Consider the following 23,037-nt stretch of genomic DNA (forward strand, 5'->3'; position numbering starts at 1 on the left):
ATTTACTAAGAGAAATTATGTCTTTTGATATAATAATCAACAGGTCACATGTTTATTTGAGAATCCTCTGGTATAATAATGCAGTATACTTGACATCTGAACATTTAAGTTGGCGTTATGAACTTGGGAAAGTCCTTTCTTGCTTTGATCCCATTTCTTCATCTGTAAAATCAGATCACCTACCCTTTCCCCTTCTAGGTATTTTCATGAAGAAGTGACCTGTGAGTGGGAAGAATACAGACTTTCAATCTAGAGTTTGGATTCTGTCTTCAGAACTGAATTTCTGTACTATGCTGGGAGATTCCTTAAGATCTTAGAATCTCAGTTTCCTGTTAGGTGGATAGAAAATATACCTGCGTATCAGGAATTATTCTGAAGAGTAAATGAAAAAGTGTTTGTAAGGTGATTGGTCCAACACTTGATACATTGTTGATGAAAATCTTATACATATATGAGTCTTAGGCACTTGGGGAATACAGAGATTTAAAAATAGGCCCCACTGAAAAGGAACTTAAAAACTAGTTGAAGGTCCTGCAATCTGTACACGAGGTAAAAATAAGAATTCATACCCCATTTGAATCAAATGTATGATATTTGATATGTCAAGATCATTGTAATGTTTTGAGAACCAATTAAAAAAAAAAAAACTAGTTGAAGGGCTGGAGTTGTGGCTCAGTGGGGGAGAGTGCTCACCTAGCATGTGTGAGGCATTGGGTTCAATCCTTGGCACCACATAAAATAAATAAATAAATAAAACTGGGCAGATCCTGAGAGGAAAGATGGGTTCTTTCTGGAGGAAAGGCCTGGGAGCAGAAGTGATGAATGCCATCTCCAGGTTGAGGTCCTGAAACCCTGCCCATGTCCTCCCCAACATTCTTTCTCCCCTTCCTGTTGGCTGGAGTGCTAAAGACTAGGGGCTCCTGAAAGCCACATGTTGAAAATTGCAGAACCATTGTCAGCCATGGTCCCTGAATGACTACATGAGCAGAACCACCTGCCAGCCTAATGGGCTCCCCTCAGAACTGTAATAAAACTGAAATATTTGGCTGCAAATAAATAAATTAATTAAATAAAGGGAAAAATAGTTGAGGGGCTGGGGCTGTGGCTGAGTGGCAGAACGCTTACCTAGCATGTACAAGGTACTGGGTTCAATCCTCAGCACCACATAAATAAAAAACAAAGGTATTGTGTCCAACTACAACTAAAAATATATATATATTAAAAAAATTTTTAAAAAGTTGGAAAACACAAAACTGACATATATGAAATGGTAGTGAGCAGTGTCAAAAAGTATATAATTAAATATCTGATTACTTGGTATACATAGTATCATATGAATATTCTAGGTCATTAATTAAGGGCTAATTTTTAATTACTGAGGAGCCAGAATCCTACTTCTGTTCTTTACTCTTGCTACTTTACTTTGAGCAAGCTATTTCATCTTCCTGTGCCTAATTCTCCCATCTTTGAAAGAGATAAACACCAAATGTGTCAGCACCCAAATTTCATATATCTATGTAGGAAAGAAGTAAAGAAGTCATGGAAGAAGTAGGATTTGGGTAGGAGATAGATAAAGTGAACCTTGTAAGTGATGGCCCACTTGTGGACATGAGCATGACATGTTTTTTAAAGAACGAAGAGTCAAGAGATCAAATATTAATTCGTAAGGTTGTGTGCTCTAACTGACAACTTCAGAAAAGTATTACTATTTCTTGAGCTGTATGGTGGGTGGGTGTTTTATTGTTTTTCTTTTATATACTCTTATGCATATTTCACTGAAAATAAAATAACAAAAATTAATGAATATGATGTTACATATCAGCATAAAATATGAATTAGTCCAGTTTGGAAGTTAAGGTAGTCAATAGTTTATATGCATTTAAATAAAAATAACATAGGAAAACAAGGGAATGTGTATAATATTTTGCAATTTATGAAATACTTTCACTTCCATCATCTTGGTGTTTCAAATGACCCTGTGACATTGGCAAAGTTTTTAAATTTTATTTCTTTATGTCTATTTTGTCTTGTTCTGAAAAGAAGTTAAGGAAATTGTAAATACCTGTTAAATATTGATTTTTTTAATTATTGAGAAAAATCTTTGCATTTTTAAAAAAAAATTTAATTGTATATGGACACAATACCGTTATTTTATTTCTTTATTTTTAGGTGGTGCTGAGTAGTTCGAACTCAGTGCCTCATACATGCTAGGCAAGCACTCTACCACTGAGCCACAACCCCAGTTCTGCAATTTTAGTCTTTTAAAGCTTTTTGTGTGTGTGTGAAAGTGAAAGTGAAAATATAATTGAAGAATTAAAGTAATAAAGTCTCTGGGAAGTACTAGAATGCATTCTATGAGGATCTGTATGTTTGTATTATGTATTTGCCTTGTTTTCTAAGTCATGAATTTGAGGTTCAAAGAGTTAAAAGTGATCAACCCAAGGTTACCATAACACTAACCCTAATTTCAGGGAGGCTGGTGATTCTAAGAACATTAATATTTCTGCTATGCCATGTGGATTCAAAAACTAGAAGGATTATAGGATTTGGAGATGTGCCTCACATTCTCTTACATTTTTCCTCCCTTGCTCTTTATTGCTTTGTAGGAAATAGCAGCCATGAAAATATTTGGAATATGGAAAGGTTAAAGTAGAAACTGGAAAAATTATGGTACTTCTGTGGGCCTTACCACTTGATTTTTGCCTCTCTATAATTTCATAAGATTTAATTAGTAGGAAAATGCAAGACAGGAGGGGTGGTAATAATGCTGAACAATGGGAATTCTAGTAACAGCAAAAATGAAGGATAAAGGTTAGAAGTCTATTGGGGATTAAGCATTATAATGAATAATGAAGAGGTATATAATTCAGTAGAACTGAGTTTTAGCCTAGTTCTGGAACTTTAAAGCTTATTAAACTCAGGAATTTTATGTGACCTCTCTGAGCTTGTTTTATCCCCAGATAGAGACAGAAACATCTATATCATAGAATCATAAAGAGGATTAATGAGACATGGGAGAACTTGGCTGTTAGTAAAGAGCCCACAAATGTTGATCTATTTCTCTTATTCCACCTGTGCATATCATTTTATAGACTACAAAACATTTTTGCTTCTATTAGCTCATATGATTTTTTTAGAAAACCCCCATGAGTAGGTAAGAAAGGGACTGTGGTTTATTAAGTAATTTGCCTGAAGTCATATAATAGCCATTTAGCGACTATGGTGTAGTAGAAGGGCCCTGTGTACCTTAATTTCTCACATAGCAACTATATGGTGTTATAATGCCTGTTTATAGATAGTTGTGGTTTACACAGAAATAGTTTGTGAATATTAGAACCAAGACACAACCACAGGTCTTCTCATTATAAGTTCCACATGCTTTTCTTTCAGTGGTGAAAGTGAACTATTTCTCAACTTTGGTAATAAAATATTCAGAAGTTGGGGCTGGAGTTGTGGCTCAGTGGTAGAGCACTTGCCTAGCATGTGTGAGGCACTGGGTTCGATTCTCAGCACTGCATATAAATAAATGAATAAAATAAAGATCCATCAATATCTAAAAACAATTTAAAAATCTTCAGAAGTTGTACTTTCTTGAAATGATCATAGAATCATTTTGCATTCTTAATATTTATCCTTCTATGAATGATGACCATGAAGGTATTAGGTCTAAATGAATAATTGAAGAAAACAGTTAAAGTATATATTTCCATTCCTTAGTTTCAAGGGATTTATTTCATTAGCTCAGTTCTCCAGATATAACCCAGGAGTAAGCAGTTAGATACTCCTGGGAGACAGGAACCAAACCTTTCAGCTATGTAAGAGCAGCCTTTTGTCTAATTCAATGAAAGAATTCAACTGAGATTTGTTGCTTTTATATTTCAAAGACAAAGCCTAAGTTCTTGGCAAATATGGTTAGTACAGTACTCTTTTAAAGTATATTCCTTGTCCAGATACTTGGTATACTAAGTATTTTATTCAGTATCCCCCCCCCCCCACTTAGTGTAAGGTATTTATCAGTCTTCTCTGAAACATACTTGTTCTTTTGGTCTTGGGCTTACACTTCCACTACCCCCCTACCCCTAAATTGGTATTGAAAGTGAAAGTGTCTGGTTTATTTGAAATTTTTAAGTAAAAGTGTTTTTCAATGTATATCCCTCATCCATTTCCAAACTTAAAAATAAATGAAAAATATCTAAGTTATCATTATTTTTAATTAGATATGGCTGTGCTGGTGCTGGAAGTAATCACCAAACTTGATCATCTTCCAATTGGTAAAGTTCAGATCAGTGGACTAGCTCAGCTTTCTCCAACCCATCAAATCAATGGATTTTTTACCATTGTTTCACCAACGTCTAAGAAACTTGGAGAACTTCAGGTAAAAACATTTTAATTCTTTACTGCATAGAATAAAATTTGGGGGGCAGAAATAATTGAGCCTTGTGGAGTTGATAGGTACATGCGTCCCATGTATCACCTCATGGCTTTACTCATGTTTGTAACAGAGACTATAACATACCAAATCCATTTAGTGCTTCTCTGCCTATCTCAATTTCCAAGAGTCCTTCATAACTCCTACTGTACTCATTCTTCTCTACATTCTATTAAATTCATATAAACATGAATTACATAATCATTCTGTTAAAATCTCCAAAGTTGCTTATTAGTAGGATGCCTTTTATTCTCCTTCCTTTCAAAGTCCAGATTTCCCTGAAAGACAAGATTGTTTTCTTTCTTTGCTTTTCCCCCAGCTTCTAATGTAGTGCCAAGCAATAATCTCTTGTTAAACTTGTGCCAAGAGGTGTCGTTGATTTATTCATAGATTAACCTTACATTTTCTTTGACACGCTGTAAGGTTCTACTAACTTAGGATTCAGATATAAGTGATGGCCCTCTAATTTAGTTTTCCAGAAAACAGAGTGATATATATTATGCTGCAGATATGCATAGAGATCCTGGGAAAAAACATCAAAGGGTCACTTTTTTGAAGGGACTCTTTGGGAGAGCTTTCTAGAGAACTCTGAATATTCAGATAAATGCCTTAGAAATTCAAAGGGGTGTTATACCTTTAAAGTATGTTCTAAAATGTATATAGAAAATTAAACAGATAAATAAGAAATTGTCCAAAAGAATAAGGAAAGAGCATCTACATTATCTGATGTAAGAATGTATTATAAAACCACAAGCAGGTAATTATGTCAGTGGAATAGATTAGAGAATCCAGAAATAGATCCAACTAAGTGAAAGAACTTAACATTTTCTTTATTGTATGTGTCATATTTTATACATTAAATTTTAAAGTAACACCTAATGTTGATAATATTATGGTTATCAGTCTTGTTTACTTGTGCTCTTCTGATGATGGTATATATTGTATCAGACCTGCAAGATAGTAGGAACCATGTTTCAAGGGCCATAAAAATTATCATATAATATAGCTCAGTAATTCCACTTTAGGAACTGATTGTAAAGAAATACCATAAAAAGGACTAGAAACAATCATGTTAAGAGAAATAAGTCAAACTCAGAATGTCAAGAGTTGTGTTTTCTCTCATATGTGGAAGCTAGAAAGGAAAAAGGAAAAGAAAGGTGGGAATGGATCTCCTAAAAATCAAAGAGAGACCAGTAGAGGAAAAGGATCAAGGGATGGGAGGGGGGTAGGGGATGGGAATAAGTGCTAGAGAATGATATTGGCCAAATTATATTTTTATATTTTATGCATGTATGAATATGTAACAACAAATCCCATCATTATGTACAACTATAATGCACCAATAGAAAAAGTAGAAAAAAATAAATTTAAAAAAACATAAAAAGAAGATTCCCATAATTAAGCCTAAGATCCCCTTAGGCTTAATTATGGGAATACCATTTTTAATATTGGAAAAACAAAATATTAAAATTGTAGTCTTTTGGTATATTTTATATCTATAAGAGGTAAAATTACATAGTTATGGTTATATGGCAGCATGGAAAATGATTTTGTATCCATGACAGGAAAATTAAAGTGATCAATTATATATGTACATATAATTGATGACTAGAGAAAAAATAAGGAAAAATGAAAAGGTAGGAATATAGGATTCCAGGTAGGTTTTTTTTTTCTTTTTTAAAATTAAGATATAATTCACACCATAAAATTTACCTTTTTAAAGTGTATAATTTGGGGACTTTTTAGTATATTCACAAGATTATACTATAGTACATAGTATATATTATACTAACCATCACTACTAATTCTAGAACATTTCATCATTAAAGCAACACTGTACCCACTACCAACCACTCCCATATTCTCCTTCCCCCATCTCAGGCAACTATTAATCTACTTTCTGTCTCTATATATTAGCCTGTTTTGGACATTTCATATATACAGAACAATGTGTGACCTTTTTCAACTGGCTTCTTCCATTTGGCATAATGTTTTTAAGGTTCATCCATGTTTTCTGCATGTATCATCACTATATTCCTTTTTATGGATAATAATATTTGATGTATGAATATACCTTATTTTGTTTATCCATTCTTCAGTTGATATGGGCACTTGAATTTTCCTTTTTTTGATTAGTATGAATAATGATGCTGTGAACATTCATGTACAAGTTCTTTAGTGAACATGTTTTAAGTTCTCTTGGGTATATACCTAGTAGTAGAATTGTTGGGTGGGATGGTAACCTAGTTTAATTTTTTGAGGACCTGCCAAACTTTTCAAAGTGGCTACACTATTTTTTAAATCATACTTAAATATCATTGATATAATAAGACTTGTGGCTTATAATTTTTTTTAAAAATTTTTCTTTTAGAATGTTCTAATTCTAGAACATTTCATCATTCACCCAAGATTCACACATCTTTATTTATTTATATTTTTATGTGGTGCTGAGGATCAAACCCAGTGCCTCACACGAGCAAGGCAAGCACTCTACCACTGAACTACAGCCCCAGCCCTGTAGTTTTTAAATATATATATTACTGGATTTGTTGAATGGTTTTTAATAAAGCAGTGGAGACAGAAATCAGATTCTGAAAGATTGAGTACAAAAATAGTAGGCATTTCAGTGAAAAAGTAGAAGTACCAGTTGAAGATTTCTGTTTCCCAGATAAGTCACAGTGAAGAAATGGGAGTAGTGTGATATAATCAAAAGTGTTCTAGAATTAGACATAAAGAAACTGGTTATAAAAACAATTCTGGTGTTAACTACCTAATTGTTTATATTTGCCAAGTTTCAATATCCTATTTTTAAAAAATCTTTTAAAAATATCTTTATTTTGTATTTATTTTTATGTGATGCTGAGGATCGAACCCAGTCCCTTACATGTGCAAGAATAGCACTCTACCACTTAGCCACAACCGCAGCCCCTCAATGTTCTATTTTGTAAAATAGTGCTAAAACATTTTACTATCACTGCAAGAATTGTATGAGATGAAAAAAATATAGAAACGCTTAATATGGTGTTAGGTGTGTGATGGCAACACAGCAAATTTACTTGAATTTGAAAAATGTTACCAAACTCAAATTCACATTGGCTACTTGAACAGACCAGTGACTCAAGGACAAGTTGTTGGGGCAAGGAAAAAATGATTATTGGAAAGCTAGCAAAACAAAGAAGATGGTCTTTGTTGCTGTCACCAAAAAAGACCATCTTGCTCAGGAGATGCAAGTGCAAGGCTTACATAGGAATTTGGGTGTAAGCATACCAGATAGGAGGACTCCATGGTAGTTACAAATTTTCTAAAATGTTCCACTGTTATCTGTAGACAACCAAATGTGCTGGGCTCTGCAAATCCAAAAAAAAAAAAAAAAAAAATTACTGATTAGAAAGTCTTTTGACTCACGTCTTTTTAGTTCCTTTTTTCAGGAATAGCTAACCTTGCAGATAAGCATTAGGATACAAAAGTCATCTTTTTCTGAAGAACAGGGAAGATTGTGAAAGACAACTTCTGCCAGAAAAGATAGGAAAAGTCAGCTTTTGCATAAGAACAATTTTAACATGTTAGATTCAGTCAGAGGTGTCATATATAGCAAAGCTAGTGGGAGACTAATATTATTCAGCTGCATATCCTCCAAAATTAGTGCTTTCTAAAATCAACTAAAAGCAAGTGAAGCTACAGGGTTTATTTAAATTTTCCCTAGGTTACAGAGGTAGTTTTGGTAGCAGGAAACAGAATTGAGAAGTTGTGGTGCATCATGTTTTAGAACAAGGGGTTGGCAAACTACCCCCTGGATCAAATCCGGCTTTTTGACTTAAAAAAAAAAAATGGTTTCTATGTTTAAAGGATCTTTATACGCAAATAAAATCTAAAATATTTGCTATCTGACTTCTTACAGAATGAGTTTGCCATCCCTTTTTTAGAGTACAGGAGACTTTGGTAGGCCAAAGGAAAGAGCAATTGAAGAGAGTAAAAGTAAAATGAAATAATTGATAAGTTAGGTTCTGAAGAGAATTTGATGGGAATGAGTTCTTATCACGAAGACAAATGATAGGGTTAAATTTGGGAAGGAAGAATTATACTAGGAGGGGATAAAAAAAGAAACATTTTGAGATTGAGCAGGGCAAAATTAAGGACATTGATGCTAACCTTTTAAAAATCAATATTTATTGTATGCCCACACCTGCCATATATTAGGCACTATATATTTTATTTCATTTATCATTTTAAAATTGTTTTCATTAAACAGATAGATATGCAAAACATTATATGTATAAGGTAAAATAATAGCCATATAGTAAATACCCATTAGCTTCTCACTTAGGTTAGGAAATATTAATACAATAAATAGAAGAAGCCAGTTACAGAGATTCATCCATATCACTTTGTGTATAAAAGTTCCTTTTTGCTTAGTTGTTCCTATTGTATGGATATTCCACAGTTTATAAATCTTTTTTTCAGTTGTTGAGTTTTTTCCCCCCCTCTTTTTGCCTATTTCAAATAAAGCAACTCTGTATGTGGACATAGTTATTATTTCTCTTGGGAAAATACCCAAGTATGGAATTACTGATCTATATGCTAAGTGGTTTTTAAGTTTTTGTACAATTTTATATTCCTATCAGTAGAACATGCATTCTAGTTGTTCCACATCCTCACCAGAACTTAATATGGTAAGTCTTTTTATCATTCTAGCTAGTGAGTGTATACTTATATCTTGCTGCAGAGTTTGCACTTCCTGATAATTTGCTGAGTATTTTTTCATCACCTTTTTGGCCACTCTTATATTTTCTTCAGGGGTTCAAATATTATAACTCTCAAGCCAAATCTGGCTCACCACCTTTTACAGTTTAGATATGAGGTATCCTCCAAAAGCTTCTGTTAATGCAGGAATATTCAGAGGTAAAATGATAAGACTGGGAATTTGTAACCTAATCAGTCCATCCTACTTTGAATGGTAGTGGTAACTAGGGAGGTGGGGCATGGCATGAAGAAATGTAGGCCATTGGGACATTCCCTTGGAAGGGTATATCTTCCCCCCCCCCCTCTCTCTCTCTTTCTCTCTCTCTCTCTCTCTTTCTCTTTCCCGATCTTGCCATGAGTTGAGCAGCTTTCCTCCGCTGGACCCTTCTCCTATGACGTACTGCCTCACCTTGGGCCCAGAGCAATGGAGTTGGCCATCTATGGACTGAGACCTCTGAAACCATGAGGCCCAAATAAACTTTCTCTCCTCTTAAGTAATTCTTATCATGTATTTTGTTCACAATAATGCAAAAGTTCACTAAAACACCACTGTATTTACAAATAACTTTACTAGAAAACAGCCACACCCTACATTTTTATATGGTTTATGATGTTTTTTCATGTGACAAAAGAATTGAGTAATTATGACAGAGCACACAAAACCTAAAATATTAACTCTCTGCCCCCATCCTAAGAAAATGTACCAATCTCTAATTTACCTTTGTAAAATGTTGTTTAATTCTTTTGCCCATTTTAATTTTTAATTTTTATTTTCAGTGCTAGGGATTGAACCCACAGCCTCGCCCTCATGAGGCAAGTGCTTCTGCTGAGGTACACTCAAAGCCCACACATTTTTAAAATAAGTTTTTTGTTTTCTGTTTTTTTTTTTTTTTTTTTTTTAATTTCTGTACTGGTGACTGAACCCAGGAGTGTTCACCACTGAGCTATCCCCAGCCCTTTATTTTTTATTCTGCATTAGAGCCTTGCCAAGTTGTCCAGGATTGCCTTGAATTTACAATCCTCTGCCTTAGCCTCCCAAGTAGCTGGGATTACAGGTGTCTGCTACCATGCTAAGCTTATTGAGTTTTGAGAGCATTTTTGTATTTGTGATATATATAAGTGGACTTAGGTGTTATTTATTTGTTTATGGAGTTATTAATTTGTTTATATCTTATTTATTTATTTATAGTCCTAGCTTGTGGTTTTTCTTTTTATTTCTTGATGTCTTTTGAAAAACAGTTTTTCTTTAATGAAATCAAACTTATCAATTTTGCCTTTTTTTTTGTTTAATAGGGTATTACTTCTAAGATATTTATAAAACTTAAAATTTCAACCATCACATTTAATCCTAAGTGTTGCTCTGTATTGTATTAGCCAGCATAAGTTAGTTTTCAGTATAAATGATAAATACAAATTGAACATTTTAAATTTTTATAAAATTTAAAATAAAAAAAATCTTTTTGGGATATTAATTCCTAGCTCTATAACTTTAGGAATGCATTTTATGTCATTATTTTCATTTCTGAATATCCTCTTTGAGCATGGAAAAATAGAACAAAATAGAAAACATCATTCCTTTCCAGATAAATTTTCCAAAGATAAAATCCTTGAAAAAGGAATAAAATGAATCATGTATTATGTGGTTCCACATGAGTGCCCTTGCAGATAAGTAATCAGATTGTATCAGTCTCTGCTGGTGATCTGAGGCTGAGAATTCCTTTGGCTCAGACCCAAGCTCAAAATATTTATTTAGCATCACACTTACCTCGAAGCCCCCTAATATCAATGTAATAATAACAGCATACTATAAGTTCTGATCTAGTTTATCAAGTAAAACATTGACCCAGGAATTTATTTAATTCATATTCTAACTATATACATGTTTTGTTTGACTTTTCGCTTTTTAGACAAAGAAGTTGATGAATAGTTTAGAGTTCTGTGTCTTTGCAAAGTGTTGCCAGAGATTTAGATTTTGAAACAAGTCTACTGTTGACAAAGACCATTTCAGGAGCATTGCCCATTGTCATGTCTTCAATAAACTGTTAAAGACTTTTCTCAGTAAAGAGAATTATTTTCCTTTTTTTAATATTTATTTTTTTAGTTTTAGGTGGACACAATATCTTTATTTTTATTTTGGTTTTGAGGATCGAACCCAGAGCCCTGCACATGCCAGGCGAGCGTGCTACTGCTTGATCCACATCCCCAGCCTAAGAGAATTATTTTCTTCATGCTTTTTGTCATGAGCATCACGTCCAAAATTTTTTCAATCACATTGAGGTTCTCATTGATATTTTAAATAAGTAGAGCTATCAGACAGTTACTTTTATCTGTGTTTGCATCAACTATAAAGAGACATGATGCAAATTATTTAACATTGTCACTCAACTTGCCTTTTAAGTTTGTAGCCTTACCACTAAAAAATTCTGCATTCAGTGGGCTTTCATTTCTTTTCTTTTTTTTGTTTTTTTGGTTTTTTTTGTACTGCAAATTGAACCCAAAGGCACTTTACCTCTGAACTACATCCCACCCCTTTTTATTTTGTATTTTGAGACAGGGTCTTGCCAAATTACTTAGGCACTCACTACACTGCTGAGGCTGGCCTCAAACTTGTGATCCTTCTGTCTCAGCCTCCTGAGCTGTTGAAATTACAGGTGTGCACAACCATGCCTTGCAGTTGGCATTATTTTATAAAGAGACTTTATTTTCTTACTATATAACTGCATTTCACAGGAGTACCACTTATTATATTTGCATTTTTTTAAAGAGAGAGAGAGAGAGAGAGAATTTTTAATATTTATTTTTCAGTTTTCGGCAGACACAACATCTTTGTTTGTATGTGGTGCTGAACCCGGGCCACATGCACGCCAGGCAAGCGCGCTACCGCTTGAGCCACATCCCCAGCCCCTATATTTGCATTTTAGAAAGCCTTAAATTTCAATACTCTTCTGTTTATTTAGTTTTCTTCATGTATCTTTACCACATACTGATCATATTTCTTCCTAGAATTTGTTTCATAATGTATCTTTTGACACAGTCACATTTTATGTTGTGTATTAAACCATTTGGGAATATTCTCTTCCACAAAGAAATATGCCTTCTCCTACTTTTTTTGAATTTCATGTCTCTTATTCTCTTTTTCATAGACACAAAATATTCCATGTTCTTTTTCATTTTACTATAATAAAGACAGAATCCATAGACATTAAGGAAATACTACAAACAACTGTGTTTATACAAATTTGACAGCTTAAGTGAAACAGGCTGATTTCTTTGAAAACCATCCACTACCAAAACTCACTCAAGATGAAATAGATAACCTGAATAGATCTGTAACTATTTTTAAAAATTGAATTTGTAGATTAAAACCTTCCAAAAAGAAATGTCTGTGCCCTGATCACTTAACAAGCAAATTCTTCCAAACCTTTAAAGAGGATATAGAACCACTTATACGTAGTCTCTTCCAAGAAAATAGAAAACAACTTATTCTGAGTCCTGCACCACTATGATACCAAAACTAGAGAAGGACAGTACAATAAAACTTCAAAACAATATTCCCTCATGAACCTAGACCTAAAAATCCCCAAGAAAATAGGAAATTGAGAATAATCCCCGTGACCAAAAGAGGGTTATCTCAAGAACACGAGTCTGTTTCAGTTTTTGAAAAATAAGTTAATGTGACAAGCCACATTAACTGTGAGTATCCACACCATATGGAAGAATCCCAGAAACACGTTGAGTGAAAGAAGCCCACCTAAACAAGTATACACTGCATGGTTCCATTGGTATGGCATTCTTGAAAAGACAAAACTATCATCTCTGGTTGCTAGTGGTTAGAGGTGAGGAGAAGGTGTGGCTATAAAAAAGGATAGCACAAGGGAATTATTTGGGGTGATGAAAGTGTTAAGTATCTTGATTATGGAACTGGTTATGTGTATCTATTCTTGTGTTAAAAACTTGTGAATGTGGCTGGGCGTGGTGGCTCACTCCTGTAATCCCCAGCTGCTCAGCTCCAGAGGCTGAGGCAGGAAGATGACACTCAGCAATGGCGAGTTGCTAAGCAACTCATTGTAACCCTTTCTCTAAATAAAATATAAAATAGGGCTGGGGATGTTGCTCAGTGGTTGAGTGTCCCTGAGTTCAATCTCTGGTACCTGTCCCCCCCCCCCCCCCAAAAAAAAAAAACCACTTGTGAAACTACATTTATGAAAATGTTGATTTTACTAAAATTAAAAAAAAAATTTAAAACAGGGCCCCAGATGGAACTATAACCAGCAGTTGTTATTCTGCCTCCCTTTGGGACGTGTTAGGAATTTGCAGCTGGAATATATATCCTGACAAAAGCAATTAGTCAGCTGTAACTAATTTTTGCCAAGTGGGAATGGAGGCCTAGCATTGCTAGATCTTTTGATTTTTCAAGAGAAGTCAGAAATTCGTATTTTTATATGAAATGTAATTCTTCAAAGCATTGTTAAGTGATTTAATTTTTTTAAATGCTACATTGACCAGCATAAGTCTGAAAATTAGACATACTAATTTACTACTATCTCTGATATTGTTAGATGTTTTAGATGTAATAGATAATTGTAGGCAACATAGTGCTAAAGAGAACCTTGTTGCTAGAAGGATGGTAAGCATCTTAAGGTTGCTCTGTTAGGGATGGAGGAAGTATATGGTATATTTATAGTATATGTGGATGGGTGTAGGCTTCAGAAGAGGAATGATATATTTAACAGAAGAGGAGTGCTGGTGTGTAGATAGCACCAGAAAAGAGTAAGTCAATGTTTCTTATCATGGAAAGTGGAAGTTTCCATTGGAGAAGACTTTAGAGAACTGAGGGCCTTTTAAGAAAGATATGTCCAGTTAAAGTGATGAAATAGTTTTATAACATAGAAAATCTGGCTGTGGTGGTAGAACATATGCTTAGCATGTATGAGGCTGTTTTATTTAGCTTCTGTGTCACTATGACCAAAATACCCTAAGAACAATTTAGAGGAGGAAAAGTTTATTGGGCTCTTCAATTCATAGATGATGAGCTCCATTTTTCTGGGCCCAAGGTAAGGGAGCGCATCATAGTGAAGGGCCCAGCAGAGGAAAGCTGCTCAGCTCATGGCAGGATCAGGTAGCAGAAAAGTAGGAGAGAGGGACCACAGGGAAGATGCATCCTTCCAGAACATATCCCCAGTGATGCACCTCACCAGCCACGCCTCTCGTGCCTACAGTCAGACCTTTCAAACTATGATAGACTTGATTAGGAGACAGCTCTCATAATCCAATCATTTACCTCTGAATATTCCTTCACAGGAGCTTTTGGGGGGACACCTCACATCCAAACCATAACAGAGGCCCTTTGTTTAATCCCCAGCACCCAAAGAAAGAAGAAAGAAAAAGAAAAGTAAAAAAGAAAATCTTCAGGGCTCAATATTGGAGTTGGCAGAGGAGTAAGCATAAGGGTGAGCCATGATTGGCAGGGAGACGACTGAGGTGAACTGAAATGAAGATAGAGGAAATGCATGCAGGATTATACTGGGTACATTATGGAAAGAGAGGGTTAACAGTAGAGGTCCAAAGGATAGGAATTGATTGAACAATATTCTGTTTTATGTCTCCAAATTTAGACAAATGCTCTTCCTTCTATCTATAAGGTTTTACTTCAAACTCCCTCAGCTTTATTTAACTTACTCATGTTTGAGATTCTTAACTCAAATGTTTGTATTACACTCCTGGAAACCATCTCTCTTACTCTTTCCTCACTTTTTCCCAAGCTCAAACCTCTTCTTAGTATTCCTATAGCATCTATACATATACATATCCTTATCTTAGTGCTCACCATTTTATATTAAATACCTTAAAGTTCCTTTACAAAATAATATGATTCCTTGGATTAGGATCCATGTTTTAGTCATCTCTTTGCCTCAGAGCCTTGCATAGAGCTGGTATCAACCAATATTTGTATAACTGAGTTAGGCCAGCCCCTAAATTTTGATTAGTAAGATGGATCTAGACAATGCCTGGAATTTCTTTTGCCTTTTCACCAATGGTAGAATAGGCCCATGAGTTGTTTTGCTAATGATTCAGATATGCTTAAGGCAAAAACAAAACTCAGTAGCCAGTCAGCAGTTTATTATTAAGGCCAGGACTTAGACGGTATCCCCAGTATCTCCTTTGTTTCAGGAATGCAGTGGTAGTCTTTGGCAAGTGATGAATGGTAAGGGAACACTTCCTGACTTTTGCATTTAGGCAGCCAGGATTTTAGGTGATGCTATTACAATGACCATTGCTCAGATTATTCATCCCACTACATTCTTATCATTTGTCTTTGTAGGAAAATCTGATGATGAATAGATCTGAAGGATTGTATATTGCCTGGTTCAAGAATTCTCTTCATCAGAATCTAGGCATATTTTATTGGGTTTATGTCTTGGCAATTTCCCTACACAGAATATTCCATTGACCTTCCCAGAGATAGCTTAAAACATATAACTACAATTTTTCATTTTTGTGTTCAATAATTCATCATTATTTGATTCTCCTGGGCTGCTTACACAATTCCTTCTGCTTTCTGACCTTGAACTTACAACATTGCTATTCTTTCTTTTGGAATATATTCCTCAATTTCACCTGCAGAGTTTTACTTTAGACTTTTTTTTTTTTTTTTTTAATCCTCTAATAGGCTTTCTTCATTGGGTTTTTCTGAGGATTGAAAACCCTTTTAATAGTGAACTTAAAGGAATGAAAAACTAAGTAAATTTATTTTTTCTTTTTCTCACTTTGTTACTCAGACTGGCCCCAAATACCTGGGTTCATGCAATCTTTCCACTTCTGCCTGCTGAGCATCTGGGACTATAGTCACATGCCACCACATCAAATAGAAACTTCTTTTTCAATCCTAGTGTTTCTCCCTTCTCACTGTCTCTCTTCTCCATCATAGAACTAGGGGCTTATTTTTCCCTAGCAACTAATGAAAAGAATGTGGAAGGTGCCATGCCTTCTCATTAGTGTACTAGGTTTGAGTACCAAGAGTGTGGTACTATTAATTAGTCAATCAAAAATTGAAGAAGGGGGCTGGGGTTGTGGCTCATCGGTAAAGCGCTTGCCTCGCATGTGCGAGACCCTGGGTTCAATCATCAGCACCACATAAAAGTAATAAGTGAAATAAAGGTATTGTGTCCAGCTACAACTAAAAAATAATAAATAATAAAAAATTGAAGGGGCTGGGGTTGTAGCTCAGTGGCAGAACACTTGCCTTGCACATGCAAGGCACTGAGTTTGATCCTCAGCACCACATAAAAATAAATAAATAAGCCAGGCATGGTGGTGCACCCCTATAATCCCATTGGCTTAGGAGGCTGAGGCAGGAGGATTGAAAGTTCAAAACCAGCCTCAGCAATATAGCGAGGCACTAAGCAACTCAATGAGACCCTGTCTCTAACAAAATACAAAAACAGGACTAGGGATGTGGCTCAGTGGTTGAGTGCCCCCGAGTTCAATCCCTGGTACCAAATAAATAAATAGATAGATAGATAGATAGATAGATAAATGTATTGTGTCCATTACAACTAAAACAACAAAAAAAATTTTTTAAAAATAGGAAAAACCGTATTAAAAAATTGAAGAAGGAAATTCATGCCTTCAAGGAATTTATAATCTAATTAGGATGATATAAAAGATACAAATATCTTCTCCAAGCCTCTGCTTTTTTTTTTTTTCTTTTAGTCTTCAAATTAGAATAGCATACTTTCCTGATAGGGTTATATTATCCAAAGCTTCTCTGGGTGAGTTCCTATACTTGCTGGTTGTATTTGATGTGTGAATACCAAATAAGTAGAAACAGAGTAGATACCAAATAAGCAGAAACATGAAGAAGGCAATGAACATAACATCTCTACTGGACATAAAGAATTAATGTTAAGATAAATTTTATATAAAAAGATATAAAGCAATAAAATGTAAGGCACATTTAGAGAACTCTAAGTAATTGGTCTGACCAGGCCAGAGGGATGAAAGAGAGGGGAGCATGGTGAGAGATGAGGCATCTGAAGTAGGCAGGAAATTAGACTTAATCTTGTAAGGAGTGGGGAACATAATTTATATGCAGTAGGGGAGTCAAAATTAGTGGATGCTAAAGAAAATTTCTGATATATTACATGTTTTTTTCAGGTTTCACTTGCCTTGGAGCCTCTATCAGAAACTTACAACAGCTACAAGCCTCTTCCTATCACTGACATGGCAGAAAATGTGCTTTTACCTAAGCAGGGATCCAGAGAGAATACTGAATCCAGCCATACCCAGTTTCTGATTCCATCAAGGTCCCATGGGGTACCTACCCTCAAAAATGATGGAAAAGAATTAGGAGCCAACAGTAGTAGATCAACCACACCAAGGTAATTACCAGAGTTAATACCAGTCTGTCAGCTAACTCCCACTGTACTTGTGATTTCTTTCTTTCATTTGTGATTAAATGAAAAACTGAAGACAGAAATACCATCACTCATTCAGCAGATAATTTTTAAGTTCCCACTGTGGTCCTGGTTCAGTATCAAGAGCCTAGAAATTAATAAGACACAATCCCCGAGGCTGGGATTGTAGCTCAGTGGTAGAATACATAATTAGGATGCCCAGCAATAAAACCAAAAAACCTCACAATTCCTGTTTTTAGGGACTATTCACAATCTAGTGGAGAAGCCAACGTACAAATAAATAGGACCAAATAATATGTAGATGTCCATGAGGGAAAAGAGGGAAAGGAATTATTTTGCAGAACAGAGTAGAATAAGAGAAGCAGATCTTTTTGCTTTTTATCAGGCTCTGTGCTCACTGTTCCCCCATCTTTTTGTGCTAAATTCTTTATTTCATTGTTTTACTTAAGATTCAATTCCACAGCTATAGGTAAAGCATCTGTTATTTAAGAGATGTGAAACAGTATTACAAAGTCACATTGCAAGAAAGTCACCTCTTTCAAAAGTCCAAGCTATATTGCCATCACTGATCCTCTTCCTGACTCTAACAAAGTGGCATGCTACCATAATGGATTAGATACTGATGACAATGTCCTTTTGTTTAAACAGGGGAAAGGACCACTTGTACTTTGTAGAGAACTCTGATACAATAAAGGATTCTTTCTTTGGACTACAGCACCATCTTAATTCAGGACAGAGTTTAGAGTCTGGAACTATAAAAGGCAAAGCACCACGGAAGCAGATGTCTCTTCACAACAGTTCTGAATTTCAGCCTCAAATTAGATCAGTTGCCAAGAGTCATAGTGATTCCTGCATTCTTTCTTCAAACAACCCCCCTACCAAGGACCTTCTTTCAGGTGTGTATATATTTGTGAACAGAAACTAAACTATATTTATTGGGATTGCTCTGCTTATTAGCATACCTATAAAGGAGAACCAAGACTTGTGTTTGAACCAGTTAAATAAAAGACTTGCTGTGGTCCAGAATTTCTTACCATTTAACGATAGCCCTACAAGTAACTATTTTTCTTTTTAATTTTTATTTTTAATTGACACATAATAATTGTACGTATTTATGGTTTACTTTGGGACATTTCAGTGCATGTATATTATGTATAATGATCAGGTCAGGGTAACTGGCATATCTGTGACCTTGGGTATTTATCTTTCTTTGTTAGGAACATTCAAACCTGTTTCTACTAGCTATTTTGAAATATTCAATTAATTATTATCAACCATAGTTATCTTATTATTACTATAAAAATTAAAAGTTATTCTTCCTATCCAACTGTATTCTTGTATCTGTTAATCATCTCCTCTTTGTCCCTCCCCCAACACCCTTCCCAGGCTTTGATAACCACTCTTCTGTTCTCTACTACTTTGAGATCAACTTTTAAGCTTCCACATATAAATGAGAAGATACATTATTTGTCTTTCTGTTACTTTTAATTTCACTCAACCTAATGACCTCCAATTCCATCCATGTCTACCAAGGAACTTCTAAATTAGTTTCTTATAATTGCAGATTGGGGAAGGAACTATTTAAAAGGAATTGGATATGAGGGTAGTTTTTGTCAGAGAAAAATATTAGTTCTTACTTTTCCCCAAATAATTCAAGACAGATATGTTTTTTGTATTATCAGCACCATATACTTTTACTATTGTACAGAGAGGATAGTACCAAATTCATTTCACATTCTGAAAACTGGTAGTCTTAATGAGAATATTCAGTGCATAGCATAATTGCTAATCTTAAACCTGGGAATTAACTTCTGTGTCGCTAAATAGAAGTAGAAAGGAGACAGGTTTACTCATATAAGGGCTTAGACCGGAGAGGGTGGGGTGGGAAGCAAATGGGAATAGAATTAAGTACCACAGGTTAGGGAGTGGTACAATGAAAGCAACTAACTGGCTTATATTAAACGATATTATTACTGTGACATTGTTAGTATGACAAGAATTTGTTTCCATCCTCACCAGTAAAATTTCCAAAATAGAATATCTATAGCATTCATAGGAAAGTCTTTTAAATAACTACCAAGGTACATAATTCATATTAGTAAGGACATCTGGTTTGATTTAGTTTTTGTTCTTGTTTTTTGTGTTGAACCAGGGCCTTACACTGTATCACAGAGCTGTGTATCAAGCCTGGTATGTTTTTTTAATAAAGAAAACATTTTGTTCATAGTTTTTCAACGGAAATGTCTGTTTTAAAAAATATATTCCAAGATTAGAGTCCATTTATTTTAGTCTTTAACACAAAGACTCCATTAACAAGAAAGAAAATTGACCCAGTATTATTCTCAGTGCTTGTTGTGTTACACTTGGAATATTTTGTATAGACTAGGATACCAGACTTGGAAAAAGTTAAGTGGTTATTTGTTCAGCATCTACCAAATGTTTGTCATTCTTCTGTGTGTCAGGAATACAGCAGTTTAATTTCATTTCTAAAAAGACATATATTCCTTTCTTATGGATCTTATATTCTGAATGGGAAGGCAAATTATTAACTAGATAAATAAATACGTAGTATCAGATGGTGATAATGGCAAATGGAGCAAGGAAGGTGAAAGAAAGAATTATTTGTTTTATGTAGGTTTGGTAAAGGGGGTTGAACCCAGGGGTGCTCAAGCACTGAGCTATATCCCCTGCCTTTTTGTTTGTTTGTTTCTAACAGAGTCTTGCTAAATTGCCCAACCTGGCCTCCAATTTCTGCCTCAGCTTCCTGAGTCACTGGGATTATTTAGCACCAGCATTAAAGGAAGGCCTCATTAAGTAGGTAGCATTACAGATCTAAAGATGATGGAAGCTGGAGGTGAAACTCATTGGTAGAGCACTTAACTAGCATGTGTGAGGCACTGCGTTTGAACCCCAGCAACACACACACACACACACACACAAACACATAAAAATTCCTTCTAAGGAGAGTAACTAGGCTGATAAGGAAAAAGAACCAACAAGAGCTATTTAGCCTGGAGAAAACAGCTACCATTTATTGAGCACTAATTATGTGCTAGGTACTATTCAAAGTGCTTTATACCCAGAATCTTAGAAAAACCACTGTGAGGTAGGGATTATATCCCCATTTTAAAATGAAGACATAGGCTAAGAGTTAGGAAACTTCTGCCTTGTCAAAAGGGGCAGTTGCTCCTCAGTTTGTCTTAGGTCCTAAGGCAAAGCCCCCTGCTTCACCCTGCCCTGGTAAGTTCATTGTTTACCTAGGCATGACTGTATTATTAATTATTATTATTTTAATCAAGATTATACTGATTTTTGGCTGGGATTGTGGCTCAGTGGTAGAGTGCTTGCCTAGCACATGTCAGGCACTGGGCTTGATTCTCAGCACCTCATATAAATAAATAAAATAAAGGGTTCATTGACAACTACGAAAATATTAAAAAAAAAAAAAAAAAAAAAAAGACTATACTGGCCAATTGTTCAAGCCAAACAAAATATGCCAGGCACAACAACCCCTGGCCTGCCAATGTGCAACCTCTTCTATAATCTTCTAGGATCAGTGGGTTTAAAGACGGAACAAAACAGATGGTAGCTGACTCTGAGTTAATAATCTGACATATGCAAAAATGTGAGAGGATCACTTCAAAAGGTTATAAATTCTACACCACTGTAAATAGTCAGGCATGGGCTGGAGATGTGATGATCCTCTTGTATTGGATTAAATTTCAAGTAGACATTTGGTGGAATCTTTAAAAGTCTATTCCAAACACAGGATTCTAGGGAACTAAGATTAACTGGGCTACTGCCATAGGACTAGGGCTGAGGTCCCAGGAGGGACACAATAAATAGCTAAGCCCAATGATTTTTCTGGTCTTTATAGTACTAATATACCAGAAAGTGGGAAGTGATGCGGAATGATTCAGGCAGCTAGCTTGTATTTCTGAAATACCATCTACACATTTTGTTTACATACCTTGTTTAGCCAGGGCTGTACCCATGGCATGTAGGAAATAAGTAAGGGAAATATTTGTCCTGAACATGCCAGAGTGCTATATTAGTGTGTGCATAAAATGGTTATTGAATTAAGGTGCAGGAAGATTCCATGACAGTCTTTATACTGTGAAATACCAGCTTCTCCCTAAAAGTCAATTTAAAATATTCTAAGTCTAAGGTATGTCATAAAAGATTTATGACATCAAAAAATCTTTTCCAAAAAATGGCTGTTTCAACAGTGAAACCACTCGGAGGCTAATGACTGGACTACTTATGCATAGATTTCTCTCATTTATCTTCCTTAATGTTTATTCCACTTAAAACCTGCTTTGGAAAGTATCTTAGGTACCAATTCCCATTCAGATTTAAAGGACTCAATAAATTGTTCTTCAATATTATCATTCCCAACGGAGTTTTTATTTATCAGAGATGAAAATTAAGCTCAATTCATTATTTTTCATGTGTCTGTCTTGTGTCAGCCTTGTTCTTAATTTTAGGGTTACAATGATAAATGTTTTAGCCCCTGCCCTTAAGGAATTCATTTTAGTAAAGGAGATAGATTTAAAAACAAATCACAATTATGTATAAATAGATACAGCAATGGAAGTATTCATTAAAACATTTTATCAAATGCCTGATATATGCCAGACACTGTACCAGAAACCATGAGTACAAAGACCAGAAAAAACCAACCCAGAATTATAAATTAGGTAAAAACAACAGTTAACATTACTGCATGATAAATTCTTTGATAAAGTTAAATACCAGGGATTCTGAGAGCACAGAGGAGATATTTTGACTTAAGGAACTGATAATAAAGATATTGTGTTAGCTAGCTTTTTCATCACTGTAACTAAAACACCTGGCAAGAACAATTTACAGGAAAAAGTTTATTTGGAACTCACAATTTCAGAGATCTCATTCCATAGATAGCCAAGTCCTTTAGGGCTCTGAACCTAGGGTGAGGCAGCACATCATGGGGGAAGAGTTCTGGTGAAGGAAAACTGCTCTCTCATTGCAACAAGGAAGCAGAGATCATCAGCCAGGTTCAGTGGCTCACACCTGTAATCCCAGTAACTGAGGAGACTGAGGCAGGAGGATCACAAGTTTAAGGTCAGCCTCAGCAACTTAGCAAGGCCCTAAGCAACTTAGTGAGACCTTGTCTCAAAAATAAAAAGGCTGGGGATGTAGCTCAGTGATAAAGCACCCTTAGATTCAATCCACAGTACCAAAAGAAAAAAAAAAATAATGTCTTTAAAGGAAGGAGAGATCCAGGAAAAGGAGAAAGAACCACAGGAAGATGCATCCTTCCATGGCATGCCCCCCGGTGACCTACCTTCTTCAACCATTCTCCACCTACCTACAGTTACTATCTAATCAGTCCATTCAAACTAGGATTAGGTTACAGTTCTTGTCATGTTACCACTGACTATTACTGCATTAACAGAAGCTTTTGGGGGA

The 23,037-nt window shown here is 35.2% G+C and overlaps 1 protein-coding gene across 4 annotated transcripts in view; it reads left to right on the forward strand.

Moving 5' to 3' along the window:
- Nucleotides 1-23,037, forward strand: part of C2cd3 (C2 domain containing 3 centriole elongation regulator) — a 135,827-nt gene that overhangs the window by 4,287 nt on the left and 108,503 nt on the right. For all 4 annotated transcript variants that reach the window (XM_076846648.2, XM_076846650.2, XM_076846649.2 and 1 more), the window contains exons 3-5: nt 4,218-4,375; nt 17,327-17,550; nt 18,235-18,482. In XM_076846648.2, the coding sequence (XP_076702763.2) occupies nt 4,218-4,375; nt 17,327-17,550; nt 18,235-18,482 (630 nt within the window). The remainder of the gene's footprint in view (nt 1-4,217; nt 4,376-17,326; nt 17,551-18,234; nt 18,483-23,037) is intronic.

This window comes from Callospermophilus lateralis, chromosome 2 (genome assembly GCF_048772815.1).
Source record: "Callospermophilus lateralis isolate mCalLat2 chromosome 2, mCalLat2.hap1, whole genome shotgun sequence".
NCBI lineage: Eukaryota > Metazoa > Chordata > Mammalia > Rodentia > Sciuridae > Callospermophilus > Callospermophilus lateralis.